The sequence below is a fragment of the Aquila chrysaetos genome, chromosome 7 (genome assembly GCF_900496995.4).
Source record: "Aquila chrysaetos chrysaetos chromosome 7, bAquChr1.4, whole genome shotgun sequence".
Classification (NCBI taxonomy): Eukaryota; Metazoa; Chordata; class Aves; order Accipitriformes; family Accipitridae; genus Aquila; species Aquila chrysaetos.
Window position 1 is genome coordinate 11,517,546 of NC_044010.1, and position 24,931 is coordinate 11,542,476.

Here is a 24,931-nt window from a genome sequence, read left to right on the forward strand (position 1 = left end):
GTGTGTACATTTCAGAAGTTCTTGTCTTATCGCAGAGCAAACATCACTGAAGCTGGCTTCTTGTTCCATTCCAAAACAACGCAAGATAACAAGATCTTGGTTTTAAGAGCTAAAATAACATACAAAAACCTCCTGTGTACCCAGAAATGAAGTAAAACCAAAGGAAAACTATGCTCTCCTTTTCTGGAACTCAGAAAGCTGACAAGGGGCAATGCCAATAAAACAGAATGTAGTTGACCTGACACTTATCACTAAACCAATCTCCTTGCCAAGAAAGAACACAGTAATGAAAACCTGTGGGACTCTGCCACATCATTCTCTTGTATTTGCTGTAGGTATACAAACTGCTCCTGAGAATTCACATACCTGAAATAAAATGCTGAAAGCAGGTATTTGTTCAGAATATGTTTTTATTTAGAATATATATTGTGTCAAGTAGAATTTTCTCTCAGCACAGAATATAACTATCAAATCCACTAAAAGTTATAAAATTTTATTGAACAATCAACTTAGGTGAGCAACTTAGAAAGTTTAACATTAAAATTACATTGCAGGCATATTACAAGTCACAGCATATAATACTGCATTTGGATCATCCAGCCCAGCTTAGATTTTTTCATTTAATACTGATACATCTATAAAGCATGAATAGGCAGGAATTCAACAGAAAGAGCTTGTTACTTATCTTACTAATACTTTAAGGATCAAAGCTTATTAGCAGATTAAAAGATAATACAGATCACATTCTGTTATTATAAACACTACTAAATACATAATTTAAATTTGGCCATAGAAAAGAAGCCTGATTCCCCACAATACCTGATGAAGTCAAAGGAGTAAGAAGTGCCCTGTCAGAAGGGATGAACCAGTTCCTGAAGATTTATATTACAGGGAAGTATAAATCAGGACTAATTGTATATTACATACATATAATACATCCTTGATTCTTGGAAGAAGAAAGAAAACCAAAACAAACCCAAACTTTATAAAACAATGTTTTCTCCATAGCAGTCCATGAATGCTCCTTGGTGAGTTTTGACCAGGAGGTCTTCCAAGGGATTGCTAGAATTTTGGTCTTTCCCGTCAGTGTAGCTTAGTTTTCTGGATACCCTATAGAAAAGAATTGTTTAGATAACCAAGTAAGTTACACAAAAATACTATGCTTGCTGAAACTCCCATGAACAGAACAAAATTCAAACAAATTGCCAAAGGAAAATATCTGAACATCTTGACTGTGAATAGCAGCAGGACTCCTTGTCTGCATTCCTATGTGCTTTCAGCTGGAGAGGGAACTTTTCATCCTATGTAATTTTAATGTCTCAGTAATGCTACTACATTAACCTAAATTATATAAATATCTATTAAACTTCAAGATGTAATCTTTGAATGCATTCACAAATAGCTAAAAATGAAAGATACAAGTGCGAATACAATTATTTCCTTGCATATTACTTAAGAAATGGCATAATTTTTTTTAACATCTATTTTAAACTATTTTGGTTTACATCTGACAATTAAGTATACCAGTATAGCCAGAGGACAACATTCACACAGGTCTGAAGAAAACTTTATTAGTTATGAACATTTCCTTTTCTGAAATATCTCTTTCATAATCATCTTCTAGATAAAGGCAATCAAGTTCCAGACAGGAAGACAATATTCCTTTTCTTTCTATAACCATTCATTACAATATATAGCATTTTGCCACATGGCTTAGGCATAAAACTTCTGAGGGCTCTGAAGCCATTAAAGAGCTTCACTCCTGGGAGCCATAGAAGGCTAAGAATGTCACACCACAGGCAGGCCTAAGGAAGCTTGCCAGCTGACAGCGCAGTTTGGCTACAAACATGCATTTGTGTAATTAAGGAACAAAGAAATAGATTTTATTCCAGATGGCTTGGCAAGAAAGCACTCAGTGAAATCCTGATTTCCTACTCTTTTTCAAAATTCTCTACTTACATGCATTAAGGAAAAATCTTTTCTTTCAGAACAATTACTAATCTCATAGGGAGGGCTATTTTGTACAGTCAGGAAAAAGAGGTGAGGAAAAAAAAGAGGGAATCCAATAACTGAGCAGAAATTTACTCAGCTAAGTGGGCATACTTAACACCACAGAAACATCTTTGTATACTCTTCAGCTTGCCTCCAATCTTCCATTATATCAAAAATAATCCAAATACAAATGTATAACAACATTGAGAAAGATTGTAATACAAGCCTCTAAGGTTTAAAACAAACTTTTTTCTTTAAATCATGCAGCCTCTTTTCCTGTTAAGTTCTCCATACAAGCAGTTTAAAAATGCATTCAGGCTTCCTTTGAAGTTTTAATTCAAACATTGTCAGAAAATTTTGATATCAGCTGTATGATCATCTCAACCATAGTGAAAATATTTCTTGACTAAGTTTGGGAAGGCAGCACTCCTTGTGGTGCCAAATCAGACTTCTCGGCAAAAAAGCACATAAAAAATATTTTGGAAAATGAAATGAGAAACTGTTTAGAGAACTTCTAATGCTTTAGTCCTGCTGCCTATTAAATTAGTTTGTAATTAAAAATCCAAGAGATTTGAAATTTGAGAATCCTTTAAGTCACATATTTTCTAAGAAAAGCAGATGTCGTATGCCAGTATCCAGGGAGCTGGAAGGAGTGTTCTCCTTCCAGAGATCTAAATACACTGCCAATAGTGATAACAGCAGAGAGGATCTCAGATATCTTCCAAATAGAGCCACTTGTTTACACAGAACCAAACAAGAGCTTGTTTACACAGAACCAAAATGCAGGTAACTATGCCCAGCTGCACAGAAGCAAACTTTTGAAAGTCCTTTTAAATGGCAACATACTGCACTCTCCACAGCATAAGGATCTGAGAGGATTCATTAGCTCAAACACACAGCCAGAATCAAAACAGTTCTACAGTTACATGTAAAATAATAAATACCTCTAATGAAGACAAAATAAGGACTATTCAGTCAGGCCATCTTACTAACTTGTGTTCACTACCCATCCATGCTGGAGTCTGGCTAGTTTTGTCCACAGACACTTACCTCCCAGTGTCCAGGTCTGCAAGTTCGATTAGCTTGGGCTCTCCCAAGCACCCACGCCAATTTTCATTCTAGAAGCACGCGTGTAAGTGGCAAGCTCCATACCATATAGATGTAGAGCAGCAAGAATTTATTTTGAAATTTCTTTTCTCAAAAGGCACATACCTTTGGTGACACTTCTGTGCATTTCCAGGACAGCTGTAATTCTTCATTGTCCGAGGCCAGCCAGAGTGGGCATCTGCAATCCCAGGTTCTGGTGATGAAAAACAGTAGTATGAAAAGGGTAAGAACAACACTGAGTAGCATGGACACTACAGTATGTTGTTAAAATACTAGCCTATTAAGACATTGGTAATACTTCACTGGCATACTTCAATGAGCAAATTTCCATATGGAAATATTTTAATGCAAAAGGTTCCAGCAAAACTTAATTTCAAATACATTTTATACACTGAATATATTTACTTATTAGCTAGGTTTCTTCAAAAGGCTTATAATTTATCACCATTAGAAAAAGGTAGGAGAAACTGTTGATACCAGAAAAAGTGTAATACATAAAGTAGTTAAAATCTGAGGAAGGCAAAATAAGACAGATGGGATAAGTCCACCTCAAATCAAATTCTTTACAATTAATCAGTAATGATAATGCAACAAGGCAAGAACCATGCAAACAATGCATTTCTTCTGCCATTTTCTTCTTGTATACCAGATGACAATATTTCAAGTCACCTTCTTCAGTATTTTCCTTTACATGTTTGTTAGTTGTTATCTTGATGACAAGGTTCATAAAAATAAAATAGGGAAAATAAACATTGGTGATTTTACTTAACAGGAAAAAAGTTCAGGTTGTGTTATAAAAATACTTTAACCAAAATCAGATTTTTAAAAGGAAACTAAAAGATTAGCACCTAAAATCTTAAACTAATGTAGTTTTAGGGGTTTTTTTAATAATAAAATTCTACTGTCCTGAACTGGCAAATGTCTTTTATCCAGATTAATAATCTAATTCACCTAAGCAAGTGACAGTAGCCATGCAACAACTCAGTTGCAAGTTTTTGTAAAGCTGAAGAATCCAAACAAAAGCATTTGGTTATTCAAGTGTAGAATTAACAAACTATGCATTTGCTGCTGAACATTAGATACAGAAAGTAAAAGCAACAGCAAACTTTAAATAAAATAAAAAAAGGAAGAGAGAAAATAAGCAACACTTTAGTAGGAAAAGTCCTAGTTAAGCTAAAGAACAGCTTCTTAAATAACTGTTAACATATGATTCAGGAAACCCTTTTCTGTATAGATTCCTTACTTTAAGGAACACTTAAACATACCCAATTATTACTGAGGAAGAAGAACTGTCACCTAAACAGTGGTCTATTGACATCTGTACATTTACCCTTTGAAGAAGTGCTTGTGATTGCTAAAGTAATAATTCATAAAGTCTCTGAAACTAACTTTGCAGGGAAGCACCAGGAATATCAAGAAAAGTTTTGTCTGAAGCAGCATGAAATCCAGAGTCCTGAAAATAAAGCATCAACAGATTACATCAAAGGAAAAAAACTCATGTATTTCACAGCTTGCCTCAGCAGGAATGACTGGGAACCCGGAAATAAGTGTCTGATTTAATATTTAAATCAAGAAGTCTAATGACTCCAATGGAACCCAGTAAAGCTTAATTTGTTTGCCTCACCTTGTCCATCTATAAAATGAATAAAACATCATTTCAGAAGGCCAACACCTTAATTAACAGGGTCACTGTTTGAGATTATTTTAACCAGTGACACAGTCTATTAAAATGTAACAAAATCTTTTATTGAGCATTTTATAGACATTTTCAAGGTTGTTATATATAGCAAGCTTCCTCACATGATCCAGGAGACCTGATAAAACTTGTATTTTAGCAAATAAAAATCCCCAAAACCCCAAACCTGTGAAACAATCCTACTGACCAAATAGCACCAGAAGCATGCTGTCACTAGTTTAAACAGCTTCCAACTTTAATCCGTTTTTTAAGCCCTTCTCCAAATGTCAACAAAGAGTGCACAATCATTTTTTTTACAAGGTCCTTAAGTACCTGACTCTGATAGTTGTGACTGTCAGAAGAGCTGTGGTTACTGCCATTGTATGTGCTCAAAAAATCTATGCCAACTGTCTGAAGATTGATGTTTTTTCTGTGAGAAATCTGTTGACATTTTGTGGAAAGAAAATAACGTTCTGGTATATTTTTCAGTCGCTTTACTGGTGAACAAAGAAGATCTTTTTGAAAATTTCCTGGTCTTTTAACTCTGGGAATTGCAGATAAAGTTCGAACAGGTGAGTTAACAAGAGCATTTACAGTTTCAGACATCTGTATTCCTTCATATTTCCTTAAATTTGAAGCTCTCTGAAACCCAAGAAGTTTTGGAACAGCCTTGCTACACAATTGCTCATAGATTCTGTCAAATTTTCCATCATACTGTGAATCAGACCTCACAGAATCACTTAAATTACTCTTCACTAATCCTCCTTTCTCTTCAACACTCTGTGAATTTGAAAGAGGTCTCGTCAATGTCAAAGGCTTTTGGACTTCTTTGGAACACAGTCTGTAGTAGAGTTTTTCAAATGCATCTTCGTATTTCTGGGGCATCTTTGAAGGACTCTGCTTCACAGACAATGAGGAAAATGAGTGTTTGTGCTGGAAAGAAGTCAGACTTTCAGGAATTACTTTTTCAGGATTTACGAGCAAAGTATTTGATGCTCTTGCAAGAGAACGGTTTGTGACAGGTGTAAAAGTGTTAATATTGCCACAGGAACTGCAAGTAGATGAACACAACTCTGAGGTGTCACCACAAGGAAAGTCAATTTTTTGAGTTTTACTGTCTTTTACCAGTTGAAGCACTGTTGATCCTGAACTGGCAGTAGGTGTTATAAAACTGTATTCCAAGGAACATTTGTAAGCCAATTTTTCACTTTCTTTGCATTTTGAATTCTTCAGTGAGACAGTAGCTTGTAAATCATCTTCATCTAGAAATGTCTCTCCCATTCTAGCCGTAACATTAGGAAAAACAGTCTGTTTGGAGACTTTTTGGCCTTTTCCAGATACCAAATGATGATCTAAACTTGAGTCACAGTAGTCCATATTGATTTCATTTGTATCAGTGTAAGAATAATGTACCAGACAGGATAAATTATTAATGGAACACTTGTCATCACAAAGTTCTCTGTTCTCATTTCCAGAAGTTTGATTCTGTATATCTTCACTTCTACTGCTGCATGTGTTGGGTAGTACTTGCTTCAGTTTAAGAGGTCTGAATCCTCTTATTTTGTCTACAGTGACATTGAGCTTTGGTCTTCTAGAACACCATCTTTTGTGCCTGAAGTGTCCAAACACGTATTTTGACTCTTTTCTCCGAGACTGCTTTGTCATGAGCCTTGTAAGTATCTCTACCATTGCTGGATACAAGTCTGCAAGAGTGACATTGCTCCAGGAACATTCCTCATCTGCAGACTGGTATTCTTCCAAGATACTACTACAGCAAGTTTTATTCATTTCTGGAGAAGGTCGATGCCTGGGTATGGTTACTGTATTTGGTGAAATGGGAACACCAGAAAATTGTAACTGTAGAGGTCTGGGTGAAGAACATTCATCTGACAACTCTACTTTCTTTCTGCAAACAGCGGCTTTGTTGCCTGTTCAAAAAAACAAATGAATCACAAAAAAGTGGAAGAAAAAAACCCCCAAACCTATTAGGGCACTTCCAGTAATGTATTACATGACTTAGAAATAATTACATGCAGTACAGATAGTCTTACCATAATAGCATATTTCATTAAGCTTTTTTGCAAGGCTAAATGGATGATTAACATACAATCCATTAGGAAAAAATTAAAAGGCTTTTCCTAACCATATTGAATTAACAGACCATAGAAGACAGAAATTAAATGTGTTGGAAAAACCCCACTATTTTAGAATAGCTTAATATATAGATACAAATTATTTTCATTGTAGAGGCAGACTGCTTTGCTCTTTGCGATTTCTGACCAGGAGGAACAGCCTTATTCTACAACTTTTGTTACTCTATTTCCATATTACTTGCAAGCTTTGTACTTGGCTAGTACCAGTGCAGTTTTGCTTGCTGTAACGCATGATGAAGATAATGCTTTTTGTAGTTGTTAGGTTTGAAATATTTACACCCAAATTTTATCTTCGGTTTGCATCAAGTCTGGAGAGCTTCTGAAGAAAGTTTACAAGCAAAGTACCACTTTGAGTACCAGTTACCAGCAGACAAAAAGCCATTCATTAAATTCCTTGAATTTAACATAAGCAGAACCAAAAAATGATGCTTTCATTTAATTGAGCTTAATGCTGCTGAATTTTTTTAACTATGCATTTTTTTCCAGCGGCTATTTAAGAAAAGTTGGTTTTATGTATACAAGTTATTTTCTATTTTTTAAATACATTTTGCCATAAGCAAAATCATGTCTAACTTCTCTTCAAGAATCCAGCCTGTGGAACTTTTCTATTGGATAAATAGTGCCTCTGTTTTTAATAAATTAAATATTTATTTCTAATAAATTTTAATAAAACCACATTTTGTAACTAACATATTTGACCAACACCCAAAAGATTTAGTTGTACCAATCAGTTCTCGCAGTGGCGAAGCTAAATGAAGACCTTCCAATAAACCTTGAGGTGCTACCTGAAAAACAAAGAAAAAAAAAAAAGACGTCACTAAGGCAATCTAACATCCTGAATTTTTGCATGTTAAGGGTAACATCAAAACCTTATTTGTGACTCCTCCTACTCTCTCCTTACTATACTAGGTCCTATACAGAGTTATGGTCCTCTTCTACATTATGTATCATATTTTAATCCCTTTCCCAAATTGAGAATTTATACATGTATATATACATCTGGGTAATCTATGTGTCTCTGGCAACTCCAGTAGGAAACAGAAGCTGTACCATGTAACATAACCCAGCACCCCCAACTCCCTCACCCCCAAACCCAAAATAAAGCTAAAATTCCCCTTTTTTTTTTTTCCCCCTCTACAAACCTCAAACTTAGGCTTTTCAAAAAACTTACTGAAGTGAAGATCAGTTTGCACATCACTGTTCAAAGACAAAGTATAAAAGTGGAAAAAAAAAAAAAGAAATATTTGGATATTGTCTGCTCTGTTTCTTACAAATCATTGCTGTCAGAGACCTGAGATACTGTGATATTTACATAGACAGCAAGCAGGAGAGGAACAATGATGGAACAGCTGACAAGTTGTATTAGAATTCATTGTGCTGCACAGTTAGGGAATTCTTAGTTTATTCTAGTTAGCTAATAACTTATAAGAGAACAGAAGAAATGTTACCTTAATCCACTTGGGAATTTTTCTAGCATAATCTTGTACTATCACATCCACTTGAACTTTTGCTTTCTCTTGAATTTTCCCATCATCTACATATGGATTCTTGCCAGGGGCAGGGCAGTGGGGGAAGGAATGAATTAAAACACATAGAAGTTATTGACACTGACAAACCCAAACAAGTTACTTAGATTTGTTTCAAATTAGTATTATTCAGACAAGGATATCCAATGAGCATAAACTTATTTTTAATGTATACCTTTTATGTCCAAAAAAAATAGATCCTGAGAAGGAACTGTATGTGAAGACATATAAAAAGAGATAACTAGCTAGTTTACTGATGCAGGGAAAAAGCACACATTGCCTCAGAAGACCCACTGATAAAAACAGAAAAAAATCCTAATGTTAGGTTACAAAGCACTGGTAATTACAGTTGCAAATCTTTACATGTATTATTAACATCTTGTGATTTCATACACAAATTAAGGTCTACTCTGTGATGCACTTCTATGTAAAACCTAAAAGCATTTGATGATAAATGGCAAACATTTTTCATTAGTGAAACTCTTGCTTTCTGAAGCAGTTTGTATTAGCTGTTGTCAGAGACATGACAACGCGTAGCACTACGCTAATGTCCTGGTTTTGGCTGGGATAGAGTTAATTGTCTTTCTAGTAGCTGGTATAGTGTTATGTTTTGGGTTCAGTATGAGACGAATATTGATAACACACTGATGTTTTCAGTTAGTCTAAACATTCCTTAGCAACAAGTCAAGGATTTTTCAGCTTCTCATGCCCAGCCAACAAGAAGGCTGGAGGGGCACAAGAAGTTGGGAGGGGGACACAGCCAGGACAGCTGACCCAAACTGGCCAAAGGGGTATTCCATAGCATGTGACATCATGCCCAGTATATAAACTGGGGGGAGTGGGGCTGGGCGGAATCGCCACTTGAGAACTAACTAGGCAGGTGGTGAGCAATTGCATTGTGCATTATTTGTATATTCCAATCCTTTTATTATTACTGTTGTCATTTTATTAGTGTTATCATTATCATTATTAGTTTCTTCCTTTGTTCTATTAAACTGTTCTTATCTCAACCCACGAGTTTTACTTTTTTTTCCCCTGATTCTCTCCCCCATCCTACTGAAAGAGGGGGCAGTGAGTGAGCAGCTGAGTGGTGCTTAGTTGCTGGCTGGGGTTAAACCACAACAGCTAAACAAGTAAGGAAAGCAAAATAAATTTTTGGTAATTGTATTTAGGCAAGCAGAACACAGGATTAGAATGGCTGCATACACAAAAAGTGTGTTGTACTTTTCTTCATCAACGTAACTACTCTGGGTAGTCCTGATAGACTATAGTCTAATTTGGGAAACAACAGCAGAAGATTCCAGTCTGCTTTTGTTATGGTAGCCATTATTTCAGATTTACTTTATTTTTTTAAAATCATGTTACCTGTTTATGCTAGACTCTCAGGTGAACAATCACATTTTTATAAAGTATTTTCACTTTGTGATTCATCTGGTTATTCTTTTTCCATACCTATAGTAGCTTTTCTCAGGGTTGCCTGTTCTGTGCAATATGTTGTATTGCTTTCTCTGTATACTAATAATGCCAAGACATAATATTACTTCACATTGGTCTTCATGACATTATTTATTTAACCTGTCATTTGCTACACTTACTAAAAAAGTGCATTAAGATGCAGACTACAGAGTCTTCTGCTGACTGCATCAACTCATCAGGCACGTGTAAACTATTCAAATAGTTAAATCATTTCTATTGAACACAAAATTATTCCATTACATTAGACACTAGAAATTTTTACCTGGAAGTGAATGTCTTCAAATTTTCTTCTTACTGAAACTATATCAGCATCACTTTCTTCATCTACAATTTGAAGATAAACACTAAATAAAATCTAGTTGAACTCAAAACCAAAATGGAAATGTTTTTAAACACACACTGTATAACTTATTGACTAAACTGGTTTCATTTTAGAAAACAGCTTTCTACACTAAAACTTTTCTCTGTATTACATTTCCATGTCAAGTCCAATTGAAAAGCATGGTTTATAGGTTCATACATGACTTGAGGGGAACAAAGAAGAGTGAAGATAACTTGTTTGTAACCAGTTCAAGATTTATGCTAACCACTTCAGAGAGTAAAATATTTTCAAAGCACTGCTCTGCAAGATTCACTACTCATTAATGTATCATTCCCACTTATTTCCCACTACATTCCTAAATATCCCAACAAAGATAGTAAGGACCTTCTACCATGCTTCCTTTTCTTAGTTTCTTATTGTCAAGACTGCCTTGCAACTGCCAAGGTGAGAAATAACACAGACCTGAGAATATTAAAAAGCAAGTCCAAATCTTCCAACTCAATTTTTAGGTATTCTATGGGTATTTTTGGGAATAAAACGCAACAAAACACTTTTTTGCTAGTTGTAGCCAGACCTTCCAATTCATCATTAGCTAAAGCCTCAGTCTTTCACTGTCATAAAACATGTGACTGCATTGCAAGCCCTGAATTCTGAATTCCCCTGGCTGTTCTATATTTGTCCCAAGATTGTGTTCAGCACAGGGAGGGAAAGAGGAGAATAACCCTGAAAAGGAAAAGAATGAGTGAAAAAATCGTGGTTATGATACCTACCACATCACTGCCTCTTCCTACTATTCTTAAATTACTAAAACCAGAATGAAAATCTTTTCCAGCTAGTCCCATCTTCCTTTTTTGTTCCCTGTCAGTGCAATCATCACCTAAAGCTCTGTGGACAGCTGCTGCCATAGAGCGAGGACAAAGATATATATGAAAGACCCCACTAGAATTATTTTATTAGAACTGAAACCCATACCTGTCAGATTATCAAAGTTCCTTCCCACATGACTAAAGCAAGACAAAGTTGTGGTCACTTTATCTTCAGGAGATCAGTTACTAAGCATCAATAGCATAGGAAGCAATAAGAATGTTGTTTTAATCTGCAAGAGTTTCAGCCTCCAGTTTCTGTTGTAACAGCTGATACTCTTTTTCTGCCATACATTCTTCTTCCTCTAGTAGAAGCAGGCCCATAACTGTCAGACTGCTCCCTATGTGGTCACTGAGATGACCAGACTAGACTGCTACAAAAATGGGAGGTTCTTGAGATAAAGGTAACAACTCCACCACATCCATTACAAATTATTAGAAAATAGCTTGTACCATAGAATGAATTGATCTGTATACAAGCTGAATACCCTTCTAGGTGTGAAACCTCACAAAAGTGTGATTTCAGTATGTCTTCAATGTATTGTCAGTCATACTTCAAATCACTGGAACACTAATTATTAGCAGAGGATCATGGCACAGCACAGAACAGAACAAAATGAAGTACCTTCTCCAGGGAACCTTAAAGTGTTTTTAAGGGCCAAAAGGGAAATTTGGGAACACCTTTTTTCCTCAAGTGCAGAAGAGAGAGGAAAAATGAAAACTCTGACCTTTCTCTCCGGAAAATTTGACCTATAATACAGGAGGTTATTTCATTGGAGATGCGCTCAATACACTATCATTACCTAAAAGGTATACCTTATTTAAAAGATGAATGTGTTAGTAAGAGGGTTACTGTAAATTTTAAGTTTTGACTTTGATGTGATCTTCTAAACTTAAATACACTTAGATAAATACACCATCCGTATTGAACTTTCCCCTTTCTCTCCAAATACATACATTTTTCTGTGATACTATCCTAATAGATACAAGAAATTGTTCATATATCACTATACTTTGCCATGCTACTTCCTGTGAAACCACAGAGTTGGCCTAATAATTTTCCCTATTAAGGGCAGACCAATACTTGCAGGTACAGGTGAGAGCTATTTCACTTTATTTGTACCTGTTGTTGATTGGCTTTGCATACTTTTAGAACAAAAAGACTGTATAATACCTGGAAGAAACACTGTCTTCACTGAGAAGTGTGAAGCATTCTGTATGAATACTACAGATGGAAAAAACCTGCCAAAGCTAAAGTTTGAGCTAAAGCAGCTAAAGGTACACTTTTTTCTTAATAGTTAGCATGCCCTATTGCTAACCTTTTATATATTTAAAAAGAAACCCAAGAAACAAAAAACCAAAACACCTAGGTGAATTCCATTTTAAGTGAGGAATCCAAACCCACAGCTCTAGGAAGCTAATTTCTACGTCTTACTGTATTCAAAAGATAGCTGGCGCTCACCGAGGCTGCAATAAATCCTCTCCAGTCCCTCTTAGAACATTCACAAGAGGAGGAGGACTGGATAATCATATTATTCTACGCTGCTATGAAGATACCAGAGTCTGAAGTACATCGCTCATTTATCCCATGAGTGCAAAGACATAAAGGACACTTACAGAAGCTAAACTACAAATGTCTCAGAAATTTTTTCCTGTATTTCATTGCACAGGTTGAGGAAAAACAGTCACGTTTTTTAAATTTGCAGAATTATTTTATCATTCAAATAGATATTTGAAATTATCCTCTCAAATGATAGGAGGACAAATTGCAGATTACTATTTTCTATTTTCCCTCAACAGAGAAGTAATCATCTGCCTTGGAGACAGCTATGCATATGAAGCACCTAATTTATACCAGAGTATTTAAACACCAGCTAACCATATTTTGCTGCAACTGCTCTTTTAATCATTAAATGCAGGTTACCACCTTGCCATAGTTTAATTTATGCAAAACAGTAAGTTTTTATATGCACAAGAACCTAAAGATATTGAATAATACAAGTTTTAAATATTTAAAGGACAGTCATTCAAAGATTGTTACCACTAATTAATACAATCAAATAATTATTTGGGAATACAGGGTCAAAACCACCCAAAACTTTGCAGACAGGCCAATGCTGAAACTGTTACAAACACTACTGAAGACATTGTTGCAGCTGAATGCAATATCTGTGTTTACCAGACCACTAGAAATTAATATTGCAAGTATATCTTGCGATTATTAATAAAACTTCTATTGCCACTTCTGCCAAAGTTTTGATTTCACTGTTCCTTTCTTCATTAAGAAAAGGCAATTGACCATATTCCACATTGACTTTCCAATGTATCAGGGAATGTATATTTTAAAGAGTAATGTGGATTGATTTCATAGTGCTACCAGTACCTCAGTCTCTTGTTATTGCTATTCTCTACTTTCTGTAAGGGTATAGAAGACATATTAAAATTATTTTTACTATGGTAGAAAAATATGAAAAAGTTACTTGCAATCTTTTTTAAGAAGTTAAAAAAAGGTAGCTAAAAAGTAAATTAAAAAACCCACCTATGTCAGAGGTATCCATGCGAGAGTTCTCAGGAGATTCCTTAAAAACACATGAAAGGAATTTTAAGACCTGGTAGCATAAGCTTTATTAATTAGTCTAGAATTTTCTGCTCTCACTACTTGCTCAATATTTTTGGGGGGGGGGGGGGGAAGGGCACACAAGTCGGGTGGGAGAATAGGCAGTGGTGAAACAAACCCAGTCTATTCCATAAACTATGTCCAAATGGCACCATCTTTATTAATAAATCTGTACACAAGTTTGTCTTGATTCACATCTCATTACTCAATGGGGAAAACTATTTTCTTCCCAGCCTTTCTATATTCAGACACATAATGTAAGGAGAAGCTATTATACAACAAGAACAAAAACCAGTTGACAGATGAATTGGCCTCAAGTTGCGGCAAGGGAGATTTAGGTTGGATATTAGGAAAAAATTCTTCACTGAGAGGGTTGTCAGACATTGGAATAGGCTGCCCCGGGAAGTGGTTGAGTCACCATCCCTGGAGGTACTCAAAGCGCACTTAGACGAGGTACTCCAAAACATGGTTTAGTGGGCATGGATGATGGTTGGACTCGATGATCTTGAAGGTCTTTTCCAACCTAAATGATTCTATGAATTCTAATCACCAAATCTTTATCAGTATGTACTGGGGATTTTCTCTGTGTTCCAAGGTATAAGGAAAGTTTCTTAACTGCCCACTTTTAACAAATCTTAACTGCCTACTTCAAACAATCTAATATATAATATTTCAAATAGGTTTTTTGCTCTATTTTGTAGAAGTCTTGATAGTTGCATAAAAAGCTCATTTATATGGATAAAGAGCCTTTTCTATATGTTCACAATCAACATCTGACATACGTTCTTCAGAATTTCTTTTTAAAAAGGTCTAAATCTATTCTGTCCAGTTCAATCATAAAATTAGTGGGTTAAAATGACATCAATAAAATGAGACAATTCTAACTAAACTACCATCTATGTAGAACAAATAATTAGGAGTGACCAGTGAGATGGCCCATATCACTCGTCAAGTACAGAATATTTTCTCCTTAAAAAGATAAGGAGTCAAAAGAAGTTATTCTAGACAAGCACAGATTTTACAAATAATAATGAAAAAAGTTAGACACACACATTGCCTAACTAAAAAGACACTTGAGGGTTTAAAGCCTATATCCAACTGCTCTCTATCCCTTTAAATAAACTTAAAAAGAGGAGAATTCAGCTGAAATCCATGGCTGATATTGTGGCTGTTATTCGATACCCCAAATATCACAATGGGAGGGAGGATATGTAACTATATGAAACATATGTAAATCCTATGTCATAAACAACATGAATAGGGACATAGTAAAATTTTTTTAAAAATTGCATGAATAATTCCACCATCACAAAATGTATCAGACCACTACATATAGAAGTCCAGAACTTGAATTCATCACCATCTCAAAGCACAAAACCTATTGGGGGAGGAAACAATCAGGGGAAGTATACTAGATGATCAACATTAACCAGAACATGAAGATTTTAGTTTTACACAAACATGCACCTGGTAAGTAAATACACATTTTTCCTAAAATAATGTGACTACATGTGGGGAACTACATGAGGGAAAATATAAAGCAATTGTTTAATAAGATAGCTAAAGTTTGAAGAACTGCAGGGAAAGAACTGCAGCAAAATACTTTAAGCCCTCAATCTTTTTCAGAAGTACTTATTTAAGGAGAATAAAGCGATTTGATTCAGCAATTAGTAGGTTTTTAAAATCTAAATTTATAGCTATGGTACAGGACCACCTGCTCATGATTAATTTCTTAGCTTTTGACTCATAAATATGTTTTCCCAAAGAGGCTTTATAAAAGTAGATGCAATGTGGTGCCCATACCTGATGTACTGTTGAATGTCCATCTTCAAAATCACTAGTCTCTTGCTTTGACATTTCTTAGCGTGCATGGGAGGAAAAAAATAATTCTATTTCAATTTGATAGGTCACAGATCAATGTTGTACCCGAACTCATTAATTCTTCATTTGTATATACTCTTACTTATTTTGAAAAATATTTAACACAAACATTTAACAAATGGAGAACATACATAGGATTGAATGAAAGAATAGACAAGTGACACAACAACATTCTAGTCAAATACAGCAGACTAATTCTGATCAGACATGTACATCTACCATATTACATGTTTTCTTCTTAACCCGTGAAGTACCACAGAAAGTAAAATTTGCCCCTTTAACAGGTGGTATCACTTGTAGAAAAGAAGACAAGTGCAAATTTTGTGTGCATTTTTCTTGGCATATGTCGAAAAGGATAAGAAAAATACTAACTACTCCTGAAGCCTGAGGGTAGAGCTCCAAACCTCTGTTGCATTTTTTTAATGATTTTTGACAAGGGGGCCTCCCAAAACCGCTATGCCTGTCTGCTTGCACAGATAGACCCACCTACAATCTTTGTGGGCTGTTTCCCCCCCCCCCCCCCCCCCCCCCCCCATTTATTTCATAAGATGCAGAAGAAGAAGAGTGTAAGAGCCGTCTAATTTGGGAGAGATCTCCCCTTTTACATTTCAATGTATATTTTCATTGAAAATATTCTTCATTAGCTATTGGAACTCAAATGGATTTAAATAAAACCCAAAACTTATTAGACCCACAGAAAAGTCGCTATCTTCAAATAACTGTGACTTCCACATAAGCTTATTTCACAAGTAACTTCTAAACCAGATATTGTTGCTATTAAAATTACTCAAAGTGAAAACTATTTTGATATTGCTGAAAAAAAATTACATTTCTAACCATTGCCTTGATAGATTTAATAAAGGTACCTATAACAAGCTACAACCTCTCAAGTCTGTACACAGTGCACATGATTATGATGATCATATAAAAATTATTGCCTAAATCTATTGTTAATACTGCATAAATTACAGAAATTTAATCTTTCCCCAAAGAGAAGATCTATATCTCCAAACATATGACTCTGCTGGTACTAAAGCTGTAGCGGGACTTCTCAAGATTGAACATATGTGATCGACTTAGACCTAAATAATAAAAACAATGCATGTACTTTAGCAAATATGTTTACCCTACTCAAGACTGTCATTAAACAAGTGTCTGTTTAATGCAGAATTCATTGTCCTTGCTTTTTTCTGCATTTCTGTTTCCAGATAAATTGACTTCAAATATCACAAGCAATTTACTTTTTTAGGTTAAGTGGAAAGAAAACTTATACACAACTTAAGCACATAAGTATTATTTACTCCTATAAACACTTTGTATTATTTAATAGTGCCAAGCATACAATCTAAAGATTTCCAGTTTTCTAAAGGCTTAAAGCATATGGAAAGGAACCTAAAGATGTCATCTATTCCTTCTTCCATTTTAAAGCAAAAACAACAATACCTAACTTACCTCTAGAAGTCTAACCTGTTCTTAAGAGCAACTCCATAGTCTCTAAGAAACGTATTTCAGGACTTCCTTATGTTTACATTTGGAAAGCTTTTCTAGTATTTAACCTAGAGGCTCTCTTTTGTTTGGTGCTCCTCCCCCCCGCCCCCCCCCCCTCCATTTAAGTCCTATCACCAGTTGATCTAGTAATCTTTTTTCTTTTTCTGACTCACTCCAGCTAGACAAGCTACTATCAAATACAAAACAAAGTACTCCACCACAAGTTTTATCACTGTTGAACAGTGGCAAAAACATGTTTTGTGTGCTTTACATACTAGGCACTTATGCATATCTTTTAGCACAGTGTGCACTACTTTCACAACAGAGTTATATTCTCGGTTGGCTCAACCAGCCTTCAAAATTGCCTCTTCCTGCATTTGATTATTCTTACATAAGTCTATTACTTTGAACGTCTCTGCATGAAATTACACAAGGCTTACTTTAAGTTTTAGCCCCAATTTGTCAGACCATCTTTCACAGTGGTCATCCCTACTTGGTATCATCTGCAAATTAATTAAGGGTATCCCTTCTTCTACTATTTACTTAAAGAAATTATAAAGTAGTAATTTGCTCAGGACAATTCCTGGAAAAAATCCCTCATGTTTCCCTTCAGTTTGGACACAGACCATTGATAACTGTTCTAAGCACAGTTTTCCAACCAGTAGGAAACTTGGCTATAAAAATCACTCTTCTCATACAAAGTTAATGAGGTTTATTATATAACTAGAAGGCTCAGGCTTCAGCTTGTAACCTTCTTGGGAATTTTATGTTCACTATTTTGCAAAACTCTACAGTAATGCTTCCTTTAGAATAAATTAACAATGCATTTTTTTAGAAGCTGAAAAAAGCATGTCCCAAACATTTCTGGATTGGGAAGACAGGAAATCAGAATAACACAGTAATGTCCCATTGAAATCCCTTACTGAGCAAGATCTATGAAACAACACAGAGGGTGTTTTGTTTCAAAAAAAAAAATTTCTCAAGGAAAGAAAAAAATTCTAAGCATCTAGTATATGACATAAATATTGCTCTTGTTGGAGTTTGAAATTTAACATACTTTGTCTTCCCATACTCAGAACTGCCATATGTAGAAAAAACCCCAAACACTCAAAGGATTGTCATTTTACCTAGTAAAACTTCATGGGACTACTGGACATTCTATCCAAACAGTAAAAATAGATTCTAGCAAAATTCAAAATTGCAAGTTGGAAAAAATAAGACAAGTTATATTCCAAGGGAAGGGGTTCATTAGTAAGTATTTGGGTCTTATAAAGATATTTTAAATGTTCACACTTACTAGCACAGAACTTTATGTATCCTAATTGAAAACACATATCAGTCCCACCTAAGAGTATAGAGCAAGAATAGGTAAAATTTGCACATTAGCTTTAGTAATCCATAGCCAGAAGAAGGTTTTTTTTTTGTTGTTCTTGGGTTTGGGTTTTTTGGGGTGGTTTTTTTTTTTGATTGCCCCCCCCCCCCCCTTTTTTTTTTAAGGGTAACACCAACAACCAACCAGTTCAAATGCTTACTCCATGTACTTCTGCGTTTCAAATAAAAAAAGTCAGTGCAAGATATGATTTTCTTAAAGTGAACGAAATCCACAAGATTCTATCTTCTATAGCATATATAAACAAACACATATAAATACAAATCTGTAAAAGCAGGTTTTTCCTTATAACAAAAGCTGTTAACACTAGTGCTATTCCCTCACCTTCAATATTTAGTTAAATATTTCTTCCCCAGGATAACTTAAAACATAACTAAATAATAAAGACTTTGCTCAAATTATATTAAAGGTTGGAAAAAATAGGTAAGATAGAAAAGCAGAAAAATTTATACCTTATCTGTAATGCAGTACACTAAATTTAAAATTAATTAGATCAAGCCTTTGTAGCATTAAAGAAACTCCAAGTAAATTCTTTCAATAAGAACTTCTAAGGCATTCAGATCTTAGGTCAAAACACAAAGTAACAAAAAATTACTTCTAAAAGACATCAAATACTGTATCTTTTAAAAAACTAACTGCTAGATGCTCTGTCTTTCCAAGTTTTACTGCAGATTGTAGCCAGTCATTTTTTGTACTATTCAGACCCATCAGCATATATTTTCTAAAAATCAGAGGCAAAGGTCTGGACCATCTAAATCTTTTTGTATCAGACCCTTATTTCCCAAGCTCAACATCTTAATTTCATAGGCTGATTCAAAGTCTATACCTGAACCCTGTAGGGACAAATTTTTTGATAGGATTGTAGAGGAAGAGAGACACTAGGTTCTGTTTTGTCCTCAGATGTTCAGCATAAAAGTTTCTCACATGACTGTCATAAAATAAGCAACACCAAAAAACCCACTTCAAAACCTTAAAAAAATAAAGCCTACCTTCTCTGTGCTACATGTCATAATTTCCCCCAAACATTTATACCAGTAAAAAAAAAAAAAAGTATTTTATTGGAACATACAATCTTTTTCAAAACAATGAGAAAATCTTCAGATGTCATACATCTCCCTAAGCAGTATCAGAATTACACTTCAGTGTGCAGTCTTGATTTGACTTCCATCATGATACTTGATCTCTAATGAAATAACTATACACTACTTTTTCCTGCAGGCAGTCTGGTTCATTCAGTATACAGAATAATCTGCTAAATTTTTGATAGCTCATCATGCAACTTCATGAGATTCTTTTAACACACATTTTTTAATATGCCTACTTATCTAGCTGTTTCCAAAAAGCTAGCAACTTCCAAGTTTCTCTACTTGTACACCCATGTAAGTCAGGGTTGGAATTTTTAGATTCAGTGAACATCTGACAAAGCCGACAAATACAATAAAAAGCTGCCTGTTTAATTGATAAGGGGAGACTATTTTAATCAACTAGTGATGATAGCAACATCAATTATAAAGTATTTACTCATCTTAAACATTTTAAACTACATTTCAGAATCCTTATGAATTGTTGGGTTTTGGGTGGTTCCCCCTACAAAAAACAGTGAGTAGCCTAGAGAGTTTGACATAAAACCAGGACATCTTCTGTTAAGACTCTTTGGATAAGATAATTTACAGCACTTTTTAAAAACACTTTACCTGCATTCCTTTGACTTCCTTTATTACACTGCAATTAGAAATAGGAAAAAAAACCCAAAACATCATTAGAATCTTAGAATAGTAAAGTTATTTTAACCAATGCCTTTATTTACTTTGGTATATCTCACAACTAGGTACTTCCTAAATAACCATTCAATTTCCTTCAAGTTTCCCATGGCCTGACCAGAAAAGCCACAAATACACAGTAAAACTTACCTGATAGTTCACTTCTTGCCATACTGTTGCTGTTGAAATTACTACAAGAACATAAACCATGGCTACCTTGGCCCACATAAGAGGCTAAGACAGAATTCCTCTTATAGTCCTTAAAGGGTTTAGTCTGTAAAGTTGTGCAGCAGTGCTTAGTAGATGATGCACAAGGTATTACCAGGAATGGAAAAGGAAAGGGAAATACAGCCCCTTTTCTGTCTCCATTAAATCTACTCCTGTTCCCCAAGACTGAATTTCACTCCTCATCCCCTCACTCTGTATGGTTCAGAACAGCTTCTGTGTTAACTACCAAGGCACATTACACAACTTCGCTTTTTAGATAGGTATTAAGAATGTAGCAGCAAGGTGACTTTTAATTATGTGAGAAACACTGAGATTTTGATGAAATTCACTGTTGAGTTCTTATGGGAGTTTAGGAAATAGAAAAAAAGAAGTGACTGCTTGTTTAATGTAAATACTCCGAATAAAAAAACCAAACTAACAGGTCATATGCCCACAAAAGTAACAGCTTTAGCCCAACATAAGGCAGCGAGTGCCGAGACTGCAAAGATGCTTTAATTACTCTAGCATTATTTTAGAGAACAAAAATCTAAAGATGAAACCAGTAAGCTCTTCAAAATTGAAAAGCTGATTACCTGAACCAAGATTAATTGATTCAATGCATGTTAACTTCAATGACAATATTCTTATGAGATCCAAAAGTATGTGTCCCCATCAGACAACATTTAAAAAAAAAAAAATTTTCCAGGTTTACCAGTGGTACTAACCACTGGTAGATGGTCATCTATTTTAGTCTGACAGTCTTAGCCAATCTATGCTAAAACCCTATTTTAAAGCAGATGTTGACTTCATTGATTAATACCTCTTGCAAATATTATATGGCACAGCAAGACTAGAATGTATTCCTATATCTTATTTTTATATATATATATATGACATATTGCTATATTTTGACTGCATAGTAGGACTATATTATTAGATACCTCAAGTACTTCCTTCTTCCATATTTTAAGCTTCTTGGTTGATACTTCCTCCCATTGTTTTGGTCCTAGAAATAACAAGAGATATCAATATAAACATAGCTTTTCTTATAACATTATCTATACCAAGTATCACTCTAACAAACATAAACATTTAGGAAGAACATATTACATCGTAACAAAGCATTATAAAATCTGAACAGCCTCCAATACAATTGCTGAAACAAAAACGTACAGGAAAACAAACCAAGAGAATATTGTAATTTCAAGTTAATTGAGAAGTCAGGCAAAAAAAAAAAACCCAAACCAAACACATGCTGATTGTAACAACACTGAGCTAAAATTCAAAGAGCATTACAGCCCCAAATGCTACAAAGGGCGGGGGGTGGGGTGGGGGGGGAAGCAAATTATTTTACTTTTTAAATTTCATTTAATGCATGCAGAATACATGGTATCTGAGGTTAAAGCCATAATTAAGTCTTTACAGGACTAAGATCCATATTCATTCCATACTGAACAGAGGTTACTAAACCAAAAGCATAACCAAGCCCTTACAAATCCAAGACTGTGTATTACAGTGCTGTACGCATGTTTCCTCTCTCTTGATGGACAATATATATAAAATGCAAGCTTCCCAGTCTGTAAAAGCCTTTAAAAAGTAAGTAATACTTCATGCAACGTTTACATTGGGCTTGATGGTGTGGTAGTGTGTATGTCCATGTGTATGCCCAGTAAGTTCTACTTTACAGGAATTGATATGGCAATTTACATATCATAATCCTCACTTCAGTGAAAATAAAAACAGGCAGAACATTTCATTTTCCAGTAAAGCCACCAAGATACTAAGTCACAAGTCCCACTAAACCCGAGCAATGCATTTTAGAACAACAGGGTTTTTCTCACAGTAAGCTCTCCATAAGCATTATCAACTTTGTAATGGATCGACAGCTATAATGAAACACTGGAAAAATATGACATGGCACAACATGGTATAGATTTACACTAACCACGTGAACATTCAATGAAAAGTTAAAGAGACTATCTACCCAGTCCACCCTGACATTTGACATCACAGAAATTTATCAGAGCAGCCTTCAGAATACTAAGCGGAGATGAAACTACACAATCCATTCATGCATATCAACTTCCTGCTAATACCTCCATTGCTTTGTTTCCCCTCAGTCTTCTCTATTTTGATTCTTCTTCTTACAAGTCATCCAAATATTAACCATCATTATCCTGAATTTTGCTAATGACTCTTTTCCGTTGTTTAAAACGGAGCATGCAATGGACTAAAGTGGCGCTTATAAACAAATTCTCCAGGCATTATATGCATATACCAAAGTGTACATATGAAATGCCATACCTAGGTGGACAAAATTCAATATCTGTTGCAATTAAATGTTATATAACTGCCAACAGTTGCATGCTTTACTAAGTCTAAGTATAGAGTGTGTAAATATTGAAGCTTTAAGAAGTTCTTACCATCAGGCGTATCGTAAGTGAGAGTTTCCATGGAAATAAGTAAATCATCTTCAAAAGGATGATTATACTAAATAAAAAGGACCATTAAAGATTAGAATAAATGATTAAAGCAATGTTTTTAGCATGCATTTTAAGTATTGTTTTTACCAAAAAGTGAAATTATCCATATGTTTTTATTGGCTGAAGTTATAAGTCAGCAATCTGGAAATATTAATTCCTAGAGGAAACACATATATTTTAAGCATGTATACAAGTCATTCAATTTCCAGGCATAAGCCAGTCACTGACAAAATGGGGTTTCAGAGAGTTTTCAAAAGTGGTTAAGTTACTTTGTTAAAGAGTTTCTTCTAAACTTCCTCTGTAGTAACCAGAAGTAGCTACTTTGCATAGACCTACAGTTCATGACATATGATAATATCCAATTCAATGTTAGATGAGAAAAACATTCTAGAACCAAAGTTAGCCTTATGCCAGCACCTAGACATCAGCACAAAACATTTCCCTGAGCAGCAAAGCTGACATCCCTAAATAAATGCATGCATCTCTGGATGGAGGTGTATGGTTGCCACATCTTTAACACAAACCAGCTCTAAAGCAAGGAGGATTCGTGAAGGGAGTCTCCCACTTCTTTCTGTAGTTTCATTGAAAATACCTCATCTAATGCTAGCTAATTTGGGTTACGGGCACTATAAAGACAACTCGGATTTACGACTAAGTCACTTATTCAATACCGGCAATCCCGCATCTAAGTTTGATGGATGCATTCAAGGAGCCGGCTCTTTACTAGCTTATTCACGCCAAGGCACGGGAGCGCATGGCTCGGCACAAACTGCAAAGCTGCGTGAGGCGCTGGGTGACTGCTGCTCTTGGCAACCAGAAAAAACAGGAGCTTGCGACACCACAAGTAGTTAATTGCCGAAGAGAACTGGATGTCAGTTACTGCAAATTAGCGCACAGAAAGAAAACTGAACCTGTCAGTACCGACACGCCAGGACTTAGAGGTGGCCAGGTCGGAGGGGAGCGGCGGGCCCTGCCGCTGCCTAAGGCGGGGTGGGCAGAGGGCCGTGCTGCCTACCAGCCCTCCAGAGGCGGTCACAGGGACGCACAAGGGCGGCCGGGCCCGGCCAAGCCGCGCCACACGCCATTTCGGCGAGAGGAGCCGTCAGCGGACCGCGCTCCTCAGACAGGCAGGCAGGCAGGCGGGAGGCAGGGCGGCGGCAGCCTGGAGACCCCGCGGGACACGGCCGCGCGTGTGACAGAGCTTCCCCGCCGCCCCCGCGCCCGCCTCAGGAAGGCGACGAGAGCCCCGGCCAACGGCCGGGGCGGCGCGCGAGCGCAGCCCTCACCCTCTCCAAGATGCGGTTGATGGAGGCCACGAAGCGGATGTTGCTCAGCCGCAGCCGCTCCTCCAGGTCCGAGCCCGTGGCCGTGGCCATGGCGCGCGGGCCGCTGTCCTCCGCGAAGCCGGGGGACGGCGCACGCCCCGGCCCCGGCCCGGGCCCCGGTCGCCACCACCGCCAGAGACGTCAGCCCCGCCCCACGTCAATTCAAACTGCGCGCCACCCGCCCCCCCCCGCCGCCTCCGCCCCGCTTCCCGCCCTGATTGATTGGGCTCTGCTCACGTCAGTTCAGGCGCCGCAGCCTATGAGAGTAAGCGGGGGCGGGGGGAGCCTTTGTCATTACGAGTGGCTGCCAGAGCTGCCGAGCGCCCACCCACTCCTCACGGTCAACCCGCCTCAAAGTCCTCCCATTGGGTAGGGGGCTCGCAGCGGGTCGGGGGTTGGACGCGGCGCAAAGTCGCTGTTCTACCTAGCAACAGCGGCCCACCGTGAGCTCCCATTGGCCGCGGGGTCAGCCCCCGACCCAGTCGGCTGAGCAATGTGTGTGCGGGGGCCGGTGGCGGCCGCAGGCTCCTCCCGCCGGCTGCGGCGGGCGACGGCGTCGCGCCTTCGGGCGGCCGCTGTCGGTTTCCGGCCGTGGGCTGTGTGGCGGTCGGGCGCTCTGAGGGGAGCCCCCAGCGCGGGAGGGCTGCTGGAGGGAACGTGGCGGCC

At 36.8% G+C, this 24,931-nt stretch overlaps 1 protein-coding gene across 2 annotated transcripts; it reads right to left on the bottom strand.

Annotated features, from left to right (window-relative positions):
• Positions 1–594: 594 nt before the first annotated feature.
• Positions 595–24,404, bottom strand: LOC115343876 (Holliday junction recognition protein). 2 transcript variants are annotated; one of them, XM_030020444.2, is made up of 13 exons: positions 24,227–24,404; positions 22,881–22,947; positions 21,399–21,463; positions 20,185–20,212; positions 15,535–15,590; positions 13,654–13,693; positions 10,192–10,253; positions 8,376–8,474; positions 7,652–7,712; positions 5,108–6,702; positions 4,489–4,552; positions 3,205–3,292; positions 595–1,110 (listed from the first exon to the last, which is right to left on the bottom strand). In XM_030020444.2, the coding sequence occupies exons 1-13, from the start codon at positions 24,314–24,316 to the stop codon at positions 984–986; spliced, it is 2,442 nt and encodes an 813-aa protein (XP_029876304.1). In that variant the 5' UTR covers positions 24,317–24,404; the 3' UTR covers positions 595–983. The 2 variants fall into 2 exon arrangements, with proteins under 2 accessions (XP_029876304.1, XP_029876302.1); XM_030020442.2 differs by having other exon boundaries at positions 8,376–8,492.
• Positions 24,405–24,931: the final 527 nt, after the last annotated feature.

What these genes read in the sequence shown, in the direction of transcription:
- LOC115343876 (XM_030020442.2), bottom strand. Translation starts at nt 24,316, where the DNA reads ATGGCCACGGCCACGGGCTCGGACCTGGAGGAGCGGCTGCGGCTGAGC. An exon ending in GGAAGAAGGAAGTACTTGAG is followed by an intron (nt 20,213 to 21,398) that starts GTATCTAATAAT and finishes TTCTAATTGCAG; the next exon opens with TGTAATAAAGGAAGTCAAAG. An exon ending in CATGGATACCTCTGACATAG is followed by an intron (nt 10,254 to 13,653) that starts GTGGGTTTTTTA and finishes TTCAAATTGTAG; the next exon opens with ATGAAGAAAGTGATGCTGAT.